At 42.4% G+C, this 21824-nt stretch overlaps 1 protein-coding gene across 1 annotated transcript; it reads left to right on the plus strand.

Annotated features, from left to right (window-relative positions):
• Nucleotides 1-300: 300 nt before the first annotated feature.
• On the plus strand, nucleotides 301-13033 carry LOC126362955 (octapeptide-repeat protein T2-like). Its single transcript, XM_050007965.1, has 2 exons — nucleotides 301-338; nucleotides 12262-13033. Exons 1-2 carry the CDS (start codon nucleotides 301-303, stop codon nucleotides 13031-13033), a joined length of 810 nt encoding a protein of 269 aa, XP_049863922.1.
• The last annotated feature ends 8791 nt before the right edge of the window (nucleotides 13034-21824 follow it).

Consider the following 21824-nt stretch of genomic DNA (forward strand, 5'->3'; position numbering starts at 1 on the left):
GTAACCTCTGACACGGCGTAGTGGCACTCAAAGGGACAGCCTCTGATCAGAGAGTAGCAAAGGGGTAGGTAATGTAACTGACATTCCCTCCCCAAAATGTGGGCCGTCACTGGACTATGACCACAAGGAGATATCATGCAAGACCTTGTCATTGTGTGAGGTGTGGACATCACAGTCACAAAACTGTAGGTCATACTGGTCAGATGAAGTCTTTGAAACTTTTTCCTTGCATTTTGGTAAGACAAGTGATCAATGTTTTATATTCTCAAATTTTCCTCTCCCTCTCAAACACTAACCATTATGGTGAATGAGGAGGGTGCAGTTGACACACTCAGGGGGTTGGTCACAATGGTTGCCCTCATGGGACGCACATTCACACGCCCTACCATACCTTTGGCACTTAAGACATTGTACCAGAGGAGGAATACAAGGCCTGACACCACACCCACAAACTGTGACCTTAGCCATCTCAGTTACAATGTTGCCACTGAAGGAAAGGATGAAAGCTCCAGTGTCCATTATTATCCTCGGGTCCCTTCTGGATGTGGCAAACAAAATGGGCTCCACGATATGCCAGATTAGTGTGCAGCTCTTCATCAGTTTGCAGCATTAGGTCCCGATGGAAGTCAACATCTAGAATTATATTGAGGTCATTATGATGAGAAATTGTGACTGGTGTATCCCTAAACTTGACACACGCTCTTGACTGGTTGGCAAGTGATGTTTTGACCAGCAAAGGTACATTTCTCATTTTCTCTATTGTCTCAACTTCCCCAAACCAATCTTCAATATTTTCAATGAAAAAGATCGGGCTTGTGACAGGTATAGAGCTGCCATCAGTTTGGGAATGAACTGAGAACTCAGCAAAATGTCCACTTCCATTTCCCCTTGCCAAGCTTTTGTCGTAAGGCATGGTCCATGACAGAAACCCTGTAGGATTGTAAACTTCTGCATTAAAATATATGTCCCTGATTGATGAGGGAGTCATGTTTGCACAGACACCACTAAGTTCGAGTCATTTTTCATAGATCATCTGTCCTAATGCTGCTCACTTCGATCAGAGATTTTCCCCCCACGAGTGGCAGCCTGCCGAAGCAAAGGTCACCTGGCACAGTAGCTGTTGCCCAGAGTCCCAGTACTCTGAAGTGGACAGGCACCTACTCCTTGGTTGACGTCTGGAGGACACAGCTCAGGCATCTGCAGTGCAACCCCTGTGTTATCAGGAGGCTTCCATTGAGAGGGTACAAGGCAACCTAACAATGATGGACTGGCTACCATGCTGGATTTCTGGTACATAGTTAGATCCACTTGATTGGTAGGTGCAAAAGACAACAATGCACAGTGGAGAGGTAATGCTCCACAGTAAGGCATCCTTCCCCAAATGTTGGTAAAATTTGGAAAGTGAATGTAAAGGCTGAAAAGGTGACAAGAATGTCAGAAACCAAACAATTTGAGGGGGAGATGTGATAAAAAAGGGAAAACAGTGAAAAAGAGTGAAACCTTCAAAAGCTGGAAGAATAGTCACAAGACTAAGATAAAAAGCTTAACCCAATAGGAGGAAACTCCCATTAGTCACCTTTTATGAAAGGCAGGGAAGGGCCATGGCTGTGACATTGATTATTAGTGAACTGTATAACAGACCCCAACATTCACCTGTAGCTAGTGCCATTTGTGTTGTAAGGTATCATGTTTGATAGATGTGTTGAAATGATGATACATAGTAACTTAGTAATCTTTGTGTATGTATCACGTGATTGAAGATCTATTGATGTAATGCTTTCAATAAATTGGTTATTCCATCATTTTCTCACAGTGACCTTCCTTTTGCCAATACCGAGTTCATTATGAACTGTAAATAAATTACTTTCAAAACAGCAAAAACCAAAAATTACATTAATTACCTTCATTCTTTCTCCAATTTTGTGTATACAGCTTCCAGAATCTTGGAATGTCATACTGAAATTTATTTTTTATCTCATTAGGGAAACCTGAAAACATAAATAAAGACATATCAATAACTATCATCAACACTGCAATCTTAACTATGCTGTAAAAGAATTCTGCTTTGTACCAAATAGACACAAAAAGAATGAAAAGGTGACAAATACTTCCTATACATTAGCAAAACACACAAAAGCTGGGTTTGTTAACGCCCTGTCACTGTCAGTGATATCTAGGATTGATCTGCATTCCTCATTCAGAATATGTGATGATTGTTTTGTTGTTTCAGCTGACAGATACATTTAGCAAAGATACATTTAGCAAAGATACATTTAGCAAAGATACATTTAGCAAAAGAAAGAGAGTTGTTGCAGACAAGATATCCACGAATTAGGTCAACCAGAACTCCATGCTAGTCAGCCCATTCACCATTTATGAAAGTTTGTTCATAGCAGTACAAGTGCAGTGGTCTGTATTAAATAAATGGATTAAGTAATAAGTGAACTGTTGTCAAACCTTTCATTTAAAAAGCTACCCTTTGTGATTACTCCTCAACTGAAACAACAAAACAATTATCACATATGCTGAATGGGGAATGCAGTTTAATCCTAGATACCACTGACACTAACAGGGCATTAAGAAACCCAGCTTTTATATTATTATCATCATCATCACTCACTTTGTAACACTGACATTCATTTATTATTTACTTTTTGATCTTCCATACACATTTTGTTCCCTTGTTGGTTTGAATAAAGATTCCTGTTTTGTTAAGCTTTGTGCCATGTGTACTTAATTTTGAAATTCAACTTCCTGCCTACATTCTCTCATGAATGTTTTGTTTTCACTAGTGAAAGACAAAATTCAGTGGATGTTTGAGTAGAAAAATTTGAACTATTATTTACATTCTAAAAAAGGGTATCAAATTGTACAGTCCAATGAAACTGATTACTCCAGGTCCAGTAAGCCTGCAACAACATTGATTGGGTGGTGCTGGTTCTCCAGAAGTGTGTGTGTTTTATATATATATATATATATATATATATATATAGATTCCAAGACTTACCAAGCGGGAAAGCGCCGGCAGACAGGCACATGAACAAAACACACAAACACACACACAGAATTACAAGCTTTCGCAACTGGCAGTTGCTTCGTCAGGAAAGAGGGAAGGAGAGGGAAAAAATGAAAGGATGTGGGTTTTAAGGGAGAGGGTAAGGAGTCATTCCAATCCCGGGAGCGGAAAGACTTCCCTTAGGGGAAAAAAAGGACAGGTGTACACTCGCACACACACACACATATCCATCCGCACATACACAGACACAAGCAGATATGTCTGCTTGTGTCTGTGTATGTGCGGATGGATATGTGTGTGTGTGTGCGAGTGTACACCTGTCCTTTTTTTCCCCTAAGGGAAGTCTTTCCGCTCCCGGGATTGGAATGACTCCTTACCCTCTCCCTTAAAACCCACATCCTTTCATTTTTTCCCTCTCCTTCCCTCTTTCCTGACGAAGCAACTGCCAGTTGCGAAAGCTTGTAATTCTGTGTGTGTGTTTGTGTGTTTTGTTCATGTGCCTGTCTGCCGGCGCTTTCCCGCTTGGTAAGTCTTGGAATCTTTGTTTTTAATATATTTTTCCCATGTGGAAGTTTCTTTCTGTTTTATTTATATATATATATATATATATGATGAGAGGAGGTGGAGAAGGAGAAAGAAGAAGAAACACTGTACTGGCACGTAGCCTACAACTCTCCACTGACACCAAGTGGACTACCAACTTTCAAGTCCCCATCTGACAAATGGCTCACCATCAACTATGTAGTCTGTCCTCACATTGTGAGACACTGTGAGAAGATCTGGTATTTAATCTGGGAAAGAGGTTGAAAAAATAGTGATCAGCATCTCTTGACATGTCTTCTGTCTGGAATTTCGTTGGCAGGATTAGAATTTTGTTCAGCGATGAGACCTGATTTGAAGTAAGCACGATGACCAGAGTGTCTTAGAGTACATTACAAGATACAAGATCTGGAAACACAGGGAGTATTGTCTGTGCATCAACATAGACTGATTCCAGACCAAGAATGAATGTCAGTCTGTAAGCCTCAACAGTCAGCTTATTCTGTCATACTGTATAGAACCTTCAGGTAAATGGATCACACTAAATCATTTATTCAATCTATGTGGGATACTGGTTAATCATTACAAAAATCTAACATTTAGGATCTGTCTATCCACATGGCCTATCATAGAGAAACTTATTGCATAATGTTTCAGAAACACACATCAGATTATAGTTCTCCCTTCGCTGATTGGCCCTCCCTAAGTAGTTCATCAAAGCAATAAGAAACAATACTATGTTAGATATGTACCACATCCAGCTACAGTTCGTCTCTCAACTTCTTGTGTGTTAATATTTACCACTAGTTCATACTGTGCATTGAGAGTGATTTTATCTTTTTCTTTTTGTAATTTAAGGTTTTTTAAATAATAAAACTAAAAAGATCTCATCCTACTTGCAGCACAGCAAACATTAACCCAATCAAATGTAGCATTGAAAACCTGAGCAAGACCAGTACAACATGTGCACTGCACATAAAGATTGTTCACAAACAACTGCTATAACTTTGCAGTTCACTCCAATTGAGGTCGACATGTCTTGTATACAGGTTTCAGACAGCCTATTGCTGGTTCAGATATCATACTCTCTCACTGAGGTATTGGTTATTAATTAATATGAGGAGAGCTTGTAATACCTCAGTCAGGATGAAGGAGACACATTAGGGTCAATACCAGTATCCTTATGTCACTATACGGTTGTCACTTTAGAATATTTTACTGTGTGTTTAATTTATTCGAAATTACAGTTGGTAGTGATTCATCTGTGACATAGGAGGAGCTATACAAGATTTATAACTGATAAAATGTAAACTGTTTCAAAGCCATGCAGCTAACCACAGGGTAACGGTCTCTAGGACCATATGGGCACTTCATGGAAAACAATTAAGATGAGCTGCTTGACAACTGCACTACTGACGACACAGTGAGGAGTCACAATCTCCTTACCTCCACACTGATGTCATACGGGTAACACAGAGACAGACAGACAGACAGACAGACAGACAGACAAACCATCAAATAACAGTATCAACTTGAAAGCTTTGTCAGCTCATAATCAGCCTGTAGAATGGTCATGTTGATCCTTGGGGCTGAGATTTAGAAACACTTCTGCCTGGACTGAGAATACTTCGAACACAGCTCAGTCAAGGCTCACCACTGCTCACATACCTTTCTAAAACTGCAGGTCATTGCAGACTAGTGTATCACAAGCAGAGTTCCCAGCATCCCTACTGTCCCACAAGTGCTCCTCTGATGTCAGTATTTCACCTACGAGAAAGAACAGTGTGGGAGAACTCGGGCAACAACTTTAAATCTCCAATTGTATTGAGCTCATCCCTCACTTGTATCTCACTACACTGTGTTCAGTTAGATAGCAATAAGCCATACCTTAATATTCTGCTGTTCATTTTGAGCATTCCATCTCGGTCCCATGAGCTGCTAGGAAAATAAGGGTACTCTCAGACAGTGCCCCATGTGCCTCAGGAAGCCTTATATAACTGAGGTGCAGCAGGTTCCCCAGAGATTGCCTACTAAAGACTGTTTCACGGCAACAGTCACACTTCCCATCAGTGCACAACACAATTTGATACTGAGGGTTTTTTATAGTGTTTCTATCCTGTTCTCACAATCTGGGTAGTCGAGCCGAGATCCCTGTTCCCTGAGACACAAAACATTCTACCACTGCACCCTGTGTTGGTGTACGGAGCAAGATGTAGGAAGTACAGTACTACAGCTGCCAGACGGTAGAATGCAGGGTTTTTGAATAGCTGATAACTTGCTAATGTGCTTTAACAAACCACTAAGAATTCAGGTGGTCAGTTCTCAGACTTACATGGATCTGTTTTCTCCCTCTCTGTTTGATTGATTGGTTGAGAGCAAGTTATGGAAGTAATTGGCAAGGTCATCAGACCCTCGATTCAATGGTTACTTGCATAATATACAGGGTCTGCTAAAAGTGGGTGGATCAACTCAAGTGTGGTCACATTATAATGCGAGGAAGAAAGCACACACAGTGGTTTGCACAAATGGGTAGGCCAAATCTGAATCTGGAGAAACAGAAGGATAAACGAGCTGTCTTTGCATTGGTGAGTAGCCATGGGTCTCAGACATAGAAAGAATGAAGGCAGGGCCCCAAACATAACCACCCTGCTGCTGGTCCACGAGTAAAGTGAAACCTTGTAACTGATAATAAAAACCACTTTCGTGTAGGAAACTTAGGACCAGTTCACCCATCAGTGGATTGTCTGCTAATATTAAACACAAGGAATCTGGAAGACTATATTTAGCATTAAGGGCCAAAAGAAGGAGACATTCCACCACTATTATGCAATAGAAAACAATGGCCGAGTCTCGTATGACAGATGTGTAGACGGCTTAAGACAGTGGACTCCTTCCGAGAAGAGTGTAAGCAAGAGTGCCAAACTGCAGTAGTCTCCTCAACTGTGCATAGTTTATTACTGAGAGTGATAGAGCACCAGATGTCATTGGGAAAAAGTGCGATTTGATGTGGATCTGCATAGCTGCACCAGAAATCATAAAAGGGAAAGGGGTTACATGTCTTCATCTCCAGCCACATGGTCAGCTAGTTCATTCCTGGGGATGCCTGCATGACATGGGTCCCAGTGAAAGACAACAGGGCAGGACCACAGGCAAGGGCAGAGAGAAGGCCACAGATAGCAGATGCCAAAAGGTGACTAGAACAGCATCAGTCTATAGGCTGCAAGCTGCACATTGAGTCAGCAATATTTAAACATTATGCAGGGAGGCCTAAGAAACAAAATGGAAGGCTCTACAAATGGCAAGCAACTATGATGTGAACACACTATAGGATACCAGCAGTTAATGGTGTTCCATGCAGTAGGAGATGTAAAAGCATTTCCCACACCTGCCCCCATCTATCATTTTGCAACCATCAGTGTTGAACAAGTAGTAAAGGAGTTTTGCTATTTGGGGAGCAAAATAACTGCTGATGGTCGAAGTAGAGAGGATATAAAATGTAGACTGGCAATGTCAAGGAAAGCGTTTCTGAAGAAAAGAAGTTTGTTAACATCAAGTATAGATTTAAATGTCAGGAAGTTATTTCTGAAAGTATTTGTATGGAGAGTAGCCATGTATGGAAGTGAATCATGGACGATAAATAGTTTGGACAAGAAGAGAATAGAAGCTTTCGAAATGTGGTGCTACAGAGGAATGCTGAATATTAGATGGGTAGATCACATAACTAATAAGGAAGTATTGAATCGGATTGGGGAGAAGAGAAGTTTGTGGCACAACTTGACCAGAAGAAGGGATTGGTTGGTAGGACATGTTCTGAGGCATCAAGGGATCACCAATTTCGTATTGGAGGGCAGCGTGGAGGGTAAAAATCGTAGCGGGAGACCACGAGATGACTACACTAAGCAGATTCAGAAGGATGTAGGTTGCAGTAGGTACTGGGAGATGATGAAGCTTGCACAGTATAGAGTAGCATGGAGAGGTGCATCAAACCAGTCTCAGGACCACAACCACAACAACAACAACAACAACAACAACAACAACAACAGTGTTGAACATGATATGACCCGGGAAATCTTCAAGGATAGAATGTATGAGTTGCCAGAATATAGTCGGGCTGACAGAGATTCTAGGAACCCATAATAGGTCAGTCTTAATCCGTGGTCAAGGCAACATCAGAGGGGGCCAAATGGTGTGGGGGGGAGTGAGGAAATACACAGGGCATTTTCCAGTGAGTGGAGATGAAAATCCTGACAGAGAGAAGTGAGATGCATTCCAAATGCAGTCCCACACAAGGGCAGGGTGCAGGAGGGAGACATCCCTTGTTTTTGAAGAAGATGGGATACAAGGGATGGTCAGGGAATCATCAAAAGGCTATTGCATAAGATACCAGGAGTTGTGTCTGTCACACTTGTAGAGAGGGAATCCCCACTTCTGTGAGGTGACTGTCTAAAGGACTAGCGCAAAATACACCGACAGCCAGACGTTCCGCATAATGGTGACCAGGGTCGAACAGTTTCAGAATGGAAGGGACCACTGGGCCATGATCCTGACAACCATAATCTAGTGTGCACAAAATCAGAGTATAGAAAATATGAAGAAGAGAAGCATGGTCTGCATCCAAGGATGTGTGGACTAGGGGCAGAGAGCAATCAGCTACCACATGCACAGAGTCTTCAGCTGCAGAATATGGGGCAGAAACATCAGCCTTTTATCATAAATATGACCTGAGGAACAATACTGTGCTACAAAATCAAGGACTTGGTTGCCTAAATAAGGTCCCAGATCTGTTTATACTGAGGGTCAGCAGCAAAAATGCCTAACCCACATTTTGTAGTGGGAAAACTGGAAGCTGTCGGGGAGAGCCCATGCAGAGGCCAGTTGGATGGAACCTCAGAGCTGACATTCAGCAGACACTACTCCATGGGGGCTGCACCAGAAGCAAAATTCACTGACATGTGACACCAGGTCAACCAGGGACACAGTAATGCTTACGAACCCATTGATGGCAGTGAAAAAGAGTGTGCCACTGACCACAGAATCCTGGGGGATGCCATTCTACTGGATCTGAGGGTTGCTGAATGAAGTGTCACCTCAGACTCTGAAGAGCTAGTGGAATAAAAACTCTTGGATAAAAATAGGAAAGGTGCCACAAAAGCTCCACTCGTGGAGGGTAACTAAAATGTGATGGTTCTGAGCCACACAGTACACCTTAAGTAGGTCAAAGAAGACATCATTTAGTACAAGCCTGTTGGATTTCTGTTTCCAATCTGACTGATATGGGGACAAAGGGCTTCAAGATTTGAAACACAACATAATCGGAAGCTAATCATCCTCTTGAGCAATTTACAAAGCATTTTGTCAGGCTAATCTGGTGATAACTGACAAGATACACTGGGTTCGTCCTACGTTTAAGGACTTATGATAACTATGCTGTCTTGGCATTGTGAAGGAATGACACCCATGAGCCAAATACAGTTCAAGACCTTGAGTAAATGATGCCTCTCGGTAATGACCAAGTGTTTGACAATCTGGTTCTGGTTGGAATCCAAGTGTGGGGGTCGGGTCATGTAAAGAGGTAAAAACTTGCAAGAATTCCCATTCAGTGAAGGGGCCATTGTAAGATTCAGCTTCTTCAAAGCTGAAACATAAGGTGGTTCCTTCAACTCAGTGCTTCTGCCAGAGGAAGGTAGCAAGATAGGAAGAGGACGCGGATGCTGTTATAAAGTGTGTTCTGAGCTGTACTGCAAGCACCAATGGATCAGTATACAGAGCAACCTGGAGGATATGACCTTACGCAATCGATTGTTGCTAGCAGCCCAGATGGCTACAGAGCTTCAACAAAATCTGCAGTGAAGCGGCACACGACCCCAGGGAGGAAACATAGCACTCCCAGCATTCCTTTTTACTCCTCTTAATAAGGTAGTGTGCCTTAGCACAGATATGCTTATGAGTGATCAATTTTTTCTGTGATGGATGTCATTTAAATTGTTGCAGCACCCGTCCGCAGCCCCAGATAGCAACTGTCGCATCCACGGTCCACCACGGTACCACCTGCCAATGAGGGGGACCTGTGGATAGATGGATAGTAGAGGCATCTTGCATGACCACGTCAATGTAACCTGAGAGAGATGTGTCAAAGTGCACAGCACATGTATTTAAAGGCTAAGTGGGTCTGTGGAATGCCCAACATGGGGCACTGACTCCTTATGGTAGTAGGGGAATGACAGAATGATTGGAAAGTGGTCATTGTCACAAAGATCACCATGTGGTGATCAATGCACAGAAGCCATGACAGCAGGGTAGGAGATCATGAGCTTGATAGCAGTAAAGGTGCCACGAGGGTCAGTGAATTGGGAAGGGGACCAATCATTGAGAAGAGACAAATCAAAGTCAGTAATAAGTTGGTCCATTAGAAGACACCTACCCTTGAAAGTAACACAGCTCCAAAGAGGCTGCTGTGCATTGGAGTCTCCAAGGGCGTGGTATGGGTGGCATGAGTTGCTGTATTAAGGTATGCAGGTCAACATAAGGAAGTGCCTTCCTGGTGGGACGTAGACACAGATAATGGGATTGCAGGCGTCTTTTGTGCTCATACCACTATTTCTTCCAGTATGGTACAAAGGGGGTTTCAGTCAAAATGACATGGGTGCAAACTAAATTGCATACCCTCTCCAAACATTATCATTGGGGCTAGCACTGTTTCAATTAAGGCAGCCAGAAACACTTGTGCTGTATACAAGGATAATGCCACTGGGATGAGCAAGGCAACAAAATGATTTTCTCATTTTGAGGAGGATTGTTTTGACATTAGTGACGCTCTAAGCACACATTAGTGACTCTCTATGTTCAGGAAGACATTCTAATTCTGATGAAGATCATTTACACATTAACGCATTTATCCAAGATGATCCATGTCTGTGTACTGAATAACTGGCAAATGTGATGAATTGCGATCATTTCACCATTGTGCAACATTTGCAAGCAATGGGGAATGGTTGATAATGAATAAATGCTGGAAAGTGGTCATCACAGAAGGGCATTTCTAAAAGAGCAGGAGAGAAAACAGAATAAGAAGAAAGAAGCTGTTGTATTTCCAGTAGACGACAGTAATATCTGTTGCAGTTCTGACTGATTATCATGTGCAAGAGTCCAAGTTAGACATAAGGAAGCCGAGGGGAGGTCACAGCACCAGGCCAAAGATCACTGACAGGGATGAGGTGACATCCATAGGTAAGATGTCAGATTCAGTTTGCTAAGGGGGTGACAGCACTGGGTTTAGAGGGGAGGGAGTGGCAGGAGGCGGTCTTTTACAATACTTAAGGGGTCTTCTTTTTCTCTTTCGGAGATTCAGTAGAGCAGGGCACAAAGGGAGAGCAAGCTTTTGCAAGATCCAGAACTGAAAAAGAGCAGGCGACCTTGGAATGCACAGATGGTGTGTCCAGAGTCCTAGTTGTGACAGCAGGGCAGCCTTCTGAGGAGAGGTGAGGACAGTACTGTATTTCCCCGCTGGGAGCAGCGTGGGCGTCCTACTTGCAAATAGCTTGCGAGCAGCTGAGGTGGACACTTTCTCTTTGACCCGAATTTCTTGTATACAGCGTTCTTCCTTGTAGATGGGACAGTCGCGGGAGGACATGGTCATATGGGAGTTCACACAACGAGGAGAGGGAGGTGGACGGTTACCCTCATTGGCATCCCTGCCACAAGTGACCCATTTAGTCGCAATGGAACAAGACTGGCGAGTGTGATGAAAACGCGAACACTGGTAGCAGCGCATATGTGTCGGGACATAGGTGCAAACAGAAATAACCTCGTAGCCCGTTTTGATGCGTAATGGCAGCTGAACACTATCAAATGTCAAGAAAAGTGTCCGGGTCGGTACAAGGTCATTGTTGACCTTTTACATGAACCTATGGACAGCCGTCACGCCCTGCTCAGCGAGGAAAGACTGAATCTCCTCGTCAGTCAATCCATCGAGTGATCTAGTGTATACCACACCATGAGACGAATTTAAAGTGTGGTGAGCCTCTACCCGGACAGGGAACGTGTACTGGAGTGTGGCCCGAAGCAGTTTTTGTGCCTGAAAGGCTCTCTCAGTTTCTAGTAACAAGGTACAGTTACGCAACCTGGTACAAGACTTGACTGATCCGGCTATGCCATCTACGCCCTTCTGGATAATGAAAGGTATGACAGAGGAAAAATCTTTTCCGTCCTCAGATCGAGAAACTACGAGGAACTGTGGGGCAGGCCGTAGTACTTTTGTCACTGCTGGCTGGTCAAGTTTCCGTTTTTGGGCAGAAGTTGAGAGAGAAGAAGAAGAAGAGAAATCCATTGCGGAGGAATCCCCCATGATTGCCAGCGTCTCCGATGGCGTGCTCCTTCCTTGTGGGGACCCTCTCAGAGGGCACTCCCGCGTTAGGTGATTGTTCACACCTTAGGTCACATCTCCTGAGAAACAGACGGAGGGGCCAATCGGCGTGGTCGGAAGGTGTCAGCGCAGGCAATCACCCCTCTGTGGGCCTGGCCTTTACCAGGGGGTACGTACGTGCCTTACTTGTCTACGCAGGGCAGTGAATTACACGTTACCCCATCACAGGCTACGCAAGCAAACGCATGGGTCAGCCTTCAGGCACCCACAGGGAGGAAGGAAGAGGAGGAAAAAGAAAGGAGAGAGGGAAAGAAAGGACAGACTGTCTCACGCCGAGTCACAGACCAGAGAAACCAAGGAGAAGAAGGCAAGGAGAAAGAGGCAAGGAGAAAGAGGCAAGGAGAAAGAGGCAAGGAGAAAGAGGCAAGGAGAAAGAGGCAAGGAGAAAGAGGCAAGGAGAAAGAGGCAAGGAGAAAGAGGCAAGGAGAAAGAGGCAAGGAGAAAGAGGCAAGGAGAAAGAGGCAAGGAGAAAGAGGCAAGGAGAAAGAGGCAAGGAGAAAGAGGCAAGGAGAAAGAGGCAAGGAGAAAGAGGCAAGGAGAAAGAGGCAAGGAGAAAGAGGCAAGGAGAAAGAGGCAAGGAGAAAGAGGCAAGGAGAAAGAGGCAAGGAGAAAGAGGCAAGGAGAAAGAGGCAAGGAGAAAGAGGCAAGGAGAAAGAGGCAAGGAGAAAGAGGCAAGGAGAAAGAGGCAAGGAGAAAGAGGCAAGGAGAAAGAGGCAAGGAGAAAGAGGCAAGGAGAAAGAGGCAAGGAGAAAGAGGCAAGGAGAAAGAGGCAAGGAGAAAAAGGCAAGGAGAAAAAGGCAAGGAGAAAAAGGCAAGGAGAAAAAGGCAAGGAGAAAAAGGCAAGGAGAAAAAGGCAAGGAGAAAAAGGCAAGGAGAAAAAGGCACGGAGAGAAAGGAACGGAGAGAAAGGAAAGGAGAAAAAGGCACGGAGAGAAAGGAAAGGAGAAAAAGGAAGGGAGAAAAAGGAAAGGAGAAAAAGGAAAGGAGAAAAAGGAAAGGAGAAAAAGGAAAGGAGAAAAAGGAAAGGAGAAAAAGGAAAGGGAAAGAGGAAGTGAGACAATGAGATGGAGAAATACAAAGAAAGGAATCAGTAAAAGGAAGGAAGAAACCAGAAGAAGTGAACAAACCAAAATGACCGCAAATATAGCCCGTGGAACCATCTGTCTCCGGACGCAGGCCCTAACTACCCCCATGAGGGGGTGGGACTCCTTTTAGTCACCTCTTATGAGACAGACAGGAATACCTGACACACACACACACACACACACACACACACACACACACACACACACAGGAATACCTGACACACACACACACACACACACACACACACACACACACACACACACACACACACACACACACACACAGCAGGAAGATGTGCCAAAAATGTAATGTAAGTGTTGCAAGCACCTCACAGGTGGCAGGATACACAGCTTCACATCACATAGGTAACACATAGCCTTGAGCTTCTCTGGCAGTGTATCTCCCTCGAAAGCCCGTGTAGAGGTACTAGAATTTATGTGGTCGTCTTTATGGCCCTCTACAAATGTCAAACTAAATGAACGCCATGTTATTCCAGGTTGCATGGTGTACCTCTTCACTTTGTAGGATAAAATCGCTCTCTGGACCATTTTCAGAGATTGGTAAGTGGTAATTGACACCACTTATCACCAGGGCGATCACCAGCACTAACGGCTGGGGAGCTGAAGTAGTTTTGATGAACAGTATGCTCTACTGCATTTTACTGATGGAGTCCACTTCATCAAACTTGTCCACGAAATACTCCACAAAAATCAGTGCCTTAGTGTTTGTGAATGTATCCCTACCCGTCCTAGTACAAATAGATAGATGGGAATGGGTTTCATCCCGAGGCCCTCTTCCCTGTGTGTAGCCAGGGAAGGGAAGGGTGCAGGGTCATAAAAATCAGCATTCAATGATCAGTCACCACTCAAAGTGATGGCCACTTGAGAAGGGCCAGATTTCTGCAGCTCGATATGATTTGTGCACCAATCATCTGCCTCTATACCACCCACTCATATCGGGGGCTCTGCCCGTGGCCGCCACCCAACCACAGAAACAGCAAGCTCTCTAGCACAGAAGTCATTGCTGATACTTTCAATGCTCCAGTATGACAAGCAACCACTCCTTGGTGCACACAAAGTGATGAAACAGCGCAGGTATCAGTAGTGTGTTCCCTATGTCGTCAGGGGGCTCAGCCAGAAGGGGGACTCGCTCTCTCTGAACATGCTGCCACATCGGCTTGCGAGTTGTAACAAACAACATATTCCCATTCTTGGACCATTTTCTGCACCTGTGACACACAATGCTATGGTTTGTTCATTAACATTTCTAGCTGTGGACAATGCTTACACTGAAAAAAAAGTTTGCTTTTGACACTTTCGAACTGTATGGATTCTCCATCCATGGTAAACTGCATTTAGTTCCAGATCATGTTTCATACCAACAGTTAGACGCTCACTGTGTCAAATTTTGTGATCTGTATTCTCCAGAACTGGATTGTGGAACGTAATTTCAAGCTAGTATTACAATAATACAGTATGCCAATCCTCATTTTTTTTCTGCTTCCACCTGGTACTTGTAACATTATGTGGTTAAATAAAAGCAAAATTAGATAACCTTCGATTCCTTAATGGTATTAGACCTCTTTCTTTGAGTGAATGATCAGCACCACTAAGGATAGTATAAAAGCATGCTGGTAAATTACACCTCAGTGATGACTTAAAAAAAAAGAAGAAGCTATTATTGCTTATTGCACAGTCATCAATACCTACCCCTTGCTGTACCCTGGCGAGCTGTTAGCAAAATTATTGGAAGCCTTATTTTTTTAAAGCAGTGGCACATTTACAGCTGCTACTTGACAAGTAATCTAAACATCTTCCACTTGTCTCTAGCCCATTGGGCCTTTGATAAATACTGGTCTGTGCCGTTTGGTGTAGCAAGCACACCAGCTAGTTTCCAATGCATTTTTCAGCAACTTATTGCATTAGTGCCAGACTGCCTCAACTATTTAGATGACATAGTAGCGTCTGGTGCCTGTTCAGAGGGACATTTGCAGAAATTTCATACTCTTTTTCTGTTTTACAGTCTGCAAGATAAAAGTGCAATCTGGACAAGACACAGCTTTCTCAACCAGCCGTTATCCTGGAATGAAATTTTCACTCTGTAGTGGAGTTTCTAATGTCATGAGCTGGAATTCAACCATTTCACCCACACATTGATGCTATTGCTGCACTGCCATATCCCACAACCCTTGAGGAATTGCAGGCATTTTTAAGCAAAACCGTGTACTATCCCAAATCAATACAGGACACTACTAATGTGACACAACCATTGTGTCCATTATTACTTAATGATGTTCCTTTCCACTAATGCCTGGCTTGTGACTTGGCATCAAAGTTTATTAAATTTAAGCTGCAGTCAGCTCCTCGTTTGGTCACTTTTCAACAGGACTAGCCACTTTCATTTGTGACAGACACATCTCAGTTCTGACTCTGCACCACCCTTGCTCAAAAGTATGGAGACAGATCGGAATGCCATATCGCATATGACTCTGCCTCCTTAAATTCAGCATAACAAGCATGACAGTTTTCTTCTCAGACAGAGAAAGAGGTTTTGGAAATCGTTTATGCTCTAAATTATTTCATATTTTTCTATACGGTTCTTAGTTTCACCCAATTACAGACCAAAAGCCACTATTGTCTCTTTTTAACCCTTTGGCATCCTTTTCAGAAAAGCCACACATAGCTTTCAGCAGTGGGCTCTTTTCCTATTGTGATTCAATTATGAGATTCAGTACCACCTTATGGTGCAACATGCTAATAGTGGTGCCTTATTGCAGTTGCCATTTGGTATGGATCCAGACATTGGTAAATAGGAATTACCCTGTTTTCATATAGCCATGGAAGATCAAAATGTTATTGATGGTTCCCCTACTACTACTAGCACTAAATTTGCAGCCATGGTAACTACTAATCCTGTGTTAAGCAAAGCTGTTTCTTTTGTGCAACATGACTGGCCAGATAAGCCTCTTGGGCAATGCTTCTGATCCTTTAAGATATCATTTTGCGTTACAAATCCATCTTTCTGTTTGGTATTGAGTGCTGATGTTGGCTACAGAGAACACTGCTCCCAGGTTGTAGCACCCTCCATCCTTCAGTGTGAGGTTGTGTGTTTATTGCATGTGTATCAGTAAGGTGTATCATGTACAAAAGAATTAGCAAGTAGACATTTTTTGGCTAGGCACTAATGGGGAAATGGAGCGAGTGTAATGGCCCACACACAGTGGGCCACCCGTCAGGAGGCTCTGCATACTTCCCTGTCACCGTGGCCAGATCCACAAAACACTTGGGGAAAAAATTGTGTATATTTTGCAGGATCTTTCATAAATTTCTGGGTTTCCATATGTGGTGCATTGTCCATCTACTTCTCCAGTGCAATAATTTCAGCTTTAGCCAATATTTCTGCAATGAAAGGCCTTCCATATCACTTATAGACAATGTTCCTCAGTTCACACCTGAGAAACTTTAAGATATTAGTATAAAAGTGGTGTTCGACATGTTGCAGCTCCTCCTTTCCATGCTCAATCAAATGGGGAATCAGAACAATTAGTACAGACATTTGAGATTCATACAAAAAAAAATGTGTTTGGGGCATGCCAGGAGCTCTCTACTAGTTCCTCGGTTCTTATAGGTCCACCCCCAACTGCGATAACAGTGTGCCAGAGTTGTCGCACAGTCGTCAGCTTCAGTCTCTGTGACATTTGCTTTGGCTAATGCCAGGCCATCCACCAGTAGTAGTGCCACAAAACTTCTGACTCGGCAAGGCTGTTGTTGGGATCACAGGTTCGACCTTTGGCCATAACGGGTATCAGAGGTAATCGGAATGCCTGTGACCCACACCTCTGCACTATCCATCCAGTCAAGGGGAGGGCAACATGACATGTTGACCAGTTACATCACCACATGGCAGCTGCGCAACTGCACCACATCCTCCGTCTGCCCAGTTGGCTGCTACTCCGTGGCTGGGGCCCTCACCTCTCTGCCACTACTGCCAATGTTATCACAACTGTCTCGTCTGTTGTGGGCGCCCCTTAACCTGTCGGAGGCTGTCAAAGCTGACACCAATGCTGCTGCCACATCCATTGCAGCCAGTGCTGCCTGCTGCAATGCCTCCACTGCCGTCTCCTTTCCTGTGGCTGAAGTCTAATATGGATCCATCAACACTGGTCTTATAATTCAGCCTCTCACGGGGGTGTGAGCACCGCTCTCATTTGTGGTCTCACCACTTCCCACCCTACATGCTGATGGCAGTGTATCACAATTTGAAGACTTACATTGACCATAAAAGAAACTGATGTGAAAACACTGCTCATTTCTTTGTGAAGGAAGAGGTGTGCTGTAACTATGAACTTTGTGTGTACATCGTTTCGTAGTTTGCGTGTGAAGTTTGTGTTTGATTCTGCCATTAGAGGCCATATGGCATGCTAATATGACACCAGTTGCCTGTCAGCTGTGCCCCCTGTAGGAACTAGTGAATACACAGGCCAAAGCACCGGTCTTCCCTGGCCACTTGTGCATTGCTAATTCTACTGTACTCTGTCTTCCTAGTGTGTGTACTGTTTGAGCAGAAAACTATTGTTCTCAGATTACAACAACTACGTCTCATCACTTGTCTTACTTTTTTGAAAAAACAAATGCCCTCATTTTGCATTTCAATCATCACATAAAAGCGTCCAAGCACCATAGTTTTTGCTTAGAAACAAGGTTTGTGGGACAATTTTTCCACACACACTTCTCTTTTTAATAGCATTTTGGAGACCCTATAACAAACACAGTTTAGGGATGTTGCTAGTCTGATTTGTGACAACAACAATGCTGATGAGATGTGACCACACTTCCCACTGTTCAACACAGCCTGCTCACAACTGACTGGTCAGATGCACATCTATTGTTGAATGTTGTTAGTTCAAGCTGCCACCCTAATACTCCACTGATGATACTAATTTACCAGCAATAAAATCAGTTTCTGTACTTTTTGGATGAATGGTGTACTTAACTATTTCAAGTGCAAGTGCAATATATTTTCTATGCACACACAAGGTAAAAATATTGTGGTCAAATTGGAGGTAATTATAAATAATTTCACTCAAGATATTTTTGCATTAAACTAACCATTGTGTTATTCACTTATGTTAGATGATAAATTGAAGCAGATTCAACCACTTAACAATAATACTGCTTTCTTGAGAATAGTGGTGTGGCTCCACCTGCAGTTTACTAAAGTGGAACAATACAGTAGTTTCACTCAAGACAGTTTATATCTAACGAAAACATTAAAAGCCTGTAAGAGACAGTCTGCACAGTCTTGGATGAAAGGTTTGTCAAATACGTAAATAAATAAAAACCAAACTTTTCCTTTTATAAATGTTACTATATGAAATAAATTATTGTAAAAAGTATTTTATCAACATTCTTTTTTTCCCTACATAACAATCTTAACAATTTAAATATATGGCGAACTCAATATCCCCATTGTGACATGTAGGAAACACACAGATCTTTTAACAGAAGTGTTCACATGTACAACAATGACAGGTGCCTTTTTTTTTAATTTTTTTATTTACTGGAAACAAATGAAATAAATCCAGACTGTCATACAGAGTACAATGCCCCAGGGTGTAAATACAGAAATATTAAATGGTGTAGAACTTTGCTTCTGTCATTTTTCCCCAACATTTGAGGCTTTAATGAAGCAAATTGGTTCCACACATATCATTCAAAGTATTTCTATTGATGGGCATTACTTTCTCCCATCTTTCGGGAGTGTATGAACCCCGTGTCCAAAAAATGTTCATCTTTTGAAGCGATTCACAAATCGATCCAATTTTGTGACTTCTTCATGAGATCGGAAGTGTTGGTTAGCCAGGCCATGCACAATTGATCTAAACAGTTGACAGTCAGACGGCGCAATGTCTGGAGAATACGGCATGTGAGGTAGGACTTCCTATTGTAAAATTTCCAAGTACATTTTGACCTCTTTCGCAATGTAGGGTCGAGCATCATCATGCTGCAAAATCACTATATCCTGCCTGTCAATGTACTGCGGCCATTTGTCTTTTAATGCACTGCTCTAACACATTAACTGCATTTGATAATGAGCACCTGTGATTGTTTCAATTGGTTTTAACACCTCGTAGTACAGGATGTCAAAGTGGTCCCACCAAATGCAGAATATGATCTTGGAGCCATGAATATTCATTTTGGCCATTGATGTGCAAGAAGGCCGGGATATTCCCACAATTTTTTGCATTGCATTTCTGAATTCTGCCCATAGACTTGAGACGTTCTGAAATGGCTTGCAGTGTCACTCCCACTAATTTTGCCAAGTCTTCTAGTTTTTGATGCGAGTCTTCACTCAGTAATATCTCCAATGCTACAACTTTGGAAACATTCTCTCTTCCACCACTATGCCAAACTATGATGTTAAAATCAATGGTCTTGAAGCATTGAAACCACTCACATGTTCTTTCACTAATTGCATCATTACTATATGTACTTGAGAACATTCAATGAGACTCAACCACTGTTTTCTTCTCATTGAAACAAAACAGTAACACCTCCAGCAAATGACGAGAATTAGTCTCATAAACTAACATTTTCAGTCGAGAACAACTTTAGGACACAGACACAAATCAACTAATGTTTGAATGAAGTTATGTTGACCAAGGTCCTAGGTAACTGCCTAATGGCTGCGATCTGTTTCTTTCAACTGCTACTTACCGTTGTCACCACCTATCAGCAAGCCGCAGAAACAAAGTTTCACACCTTATAATTAAAAGAAAACTTGTCTTGCAAGCTATTGTGTTTGTTGTATTCAAACCCTACTAGAAACACACACACAGGACTCACCTCCAGCTGTAGCACTCTTTTGTGTTGGCAGGGCTACAAGGACAGCAGCCTTAGGCAAATTCCTGGTCAAGGTAGCATTGCGACTGCTGCACGAGCACCTTCAGTCTGACCAAATGTATGTGTGTCTACTTTTACCAGAGAACTCTTCTGTAGGATGTCTCCGACACCCATGAAAGCTTCCTGCAGTCATCTGAAAGCAGGAGTAGCTGTAAAATTAGCGGTACAGTAACAATATCTTAGCTCTGAAGTCTGTCTCAGAACATAAGAAAAGGATTTGGGAGAGGGTGCACGTTTCTAAAATTTGCTGCAGCTGATTCTAAAAAGGTTCTGACATAATTCAGACACTTAAAACAATAGTTGCTTCCTTTTTTAAATTGTTAGTTTGTTAGTGACTACTTTTTAAATCAGAAAAAATAATGATACTCAATACTAGAAACATAAAATAAAGCAATTTTGCTTAGAAAGGTTTTCCTTCTTTGGTCAATATCACATCCCCCACCCTCCATAGTGCAGCACAGGTTTTATTAATCATACCCAATTCTTCCCATTTTACTCACAAGTTCAGTGTATGAATAATGACTGCTTGTAATCCTGTGTGCATGCCGTCACTTCTAAATTGATTCTCCCATTTCATATATAATATGTATCTAATTAATTGAACAACAGGTTCCCAGTTTCTTATGTTAGTTGCAAGTAAAATTTGGCACTTTGAATTTTCACTTACTACCCAATCATAAAGCAACTAGATAAGAAATCAATACTGCCCTACCTCAATGAGGAACTTGAAACTTTCAGCACAGTGCAGGAACACACAGAAAAATTATTGCCCAAATTTAAAGGAATAACTGATGACATGCTGGATAGATATGTACCCAGCACAACAGTTCATAATGCAAGGGAATTCCATACTATACAGTCACTGTAAAGAAACTTCTAAAGAAACAGTGATTACTGGAAAGTAAGTGTAAAACAAAGCATAGGGCTATAGACAAAGAGATGCCAGATGAAATGCATTCACACACCAAGAGAGCAATGCACGATGCTTCCAATGACTATTGTATCACATTATTGTCAAAAAATACTTCACAAAACTGAAAGAAGTTTGGGTTTTATGTAAAGGTTCTTTGTGGCACCAAAATTATTGTCATGTCCCTAGATAATGAAACAGGAACTTCAATTGGGATTAGCAAGCAAAAACCTGAAATGCATAAAACTGTTTTCAAATATTCCTTTCAAAGGAAAAAACCCAGGAGAAGTGCCCCAATTTAATCTTTGTACAACTGAAAAGATAAATGAAACAAGTATGAGCGCAAGTGATTGATGTTGAGCAACAGCTGAAATTGTTGAAACTGATCAAAGCTCCAGGGCCTGATGGAATCCCTGCCACATTTTATACTGAACCTGTGGCTTAGCTAGCTCTCTTCAAACTATAATCTATCATTGATCCTGTGAACCAAAAACCAAGCCCAGTTATTGGAAATAGTCACAGGTCAAATCTGGCTACAAGAAGAGTAATAGAAGTGAGTCACAAAACTACTGCTCAATATCCTCGACACCAATATATTGTAGAATCTCTGAACATATTCTGTGTTCAAAGGTAAGAAGTATCTCTAACAGGATGACTTCCTTGACTCCAACCAGTATGGGCTCCGAGAACACTGGTTGTGTGAAACCCAGCTTGCACTTTTCTCAGACGACATACTGAATGCAGTCAGATAGATGTTTTATTTCTAGTTGTCCAAAAAGCATTTGACTCAGTAATACACCTAAGCTCACTGATGAAAGTTCAATCATATGGGGTAGAAAGTGAAATTCGTGCCTGGATTGACAACTTTTTGGTAGGGAGATACAGCATGCTATTTCAGATGGAGAATCATTGTCAAATGTAGAAGTAACTTCATGTGTACCACAGGGA

This window comes from Schistocerca gregaria, chromosome 1 (genome assembly GCF_023897955.1).
Source record: "Schistocerca gregaria isolate iqSchGreg1 chromosome 1, iqSchGreg1.2, whole genome shotgun sequence".
In the NCBI taxonomy this organism is placed as follows: Eukaryota; Metazoa; Arthropoda; class Insecta; order Orthoptera; family Acrididae; genus Schistocerca; species Schistocerca gregaria.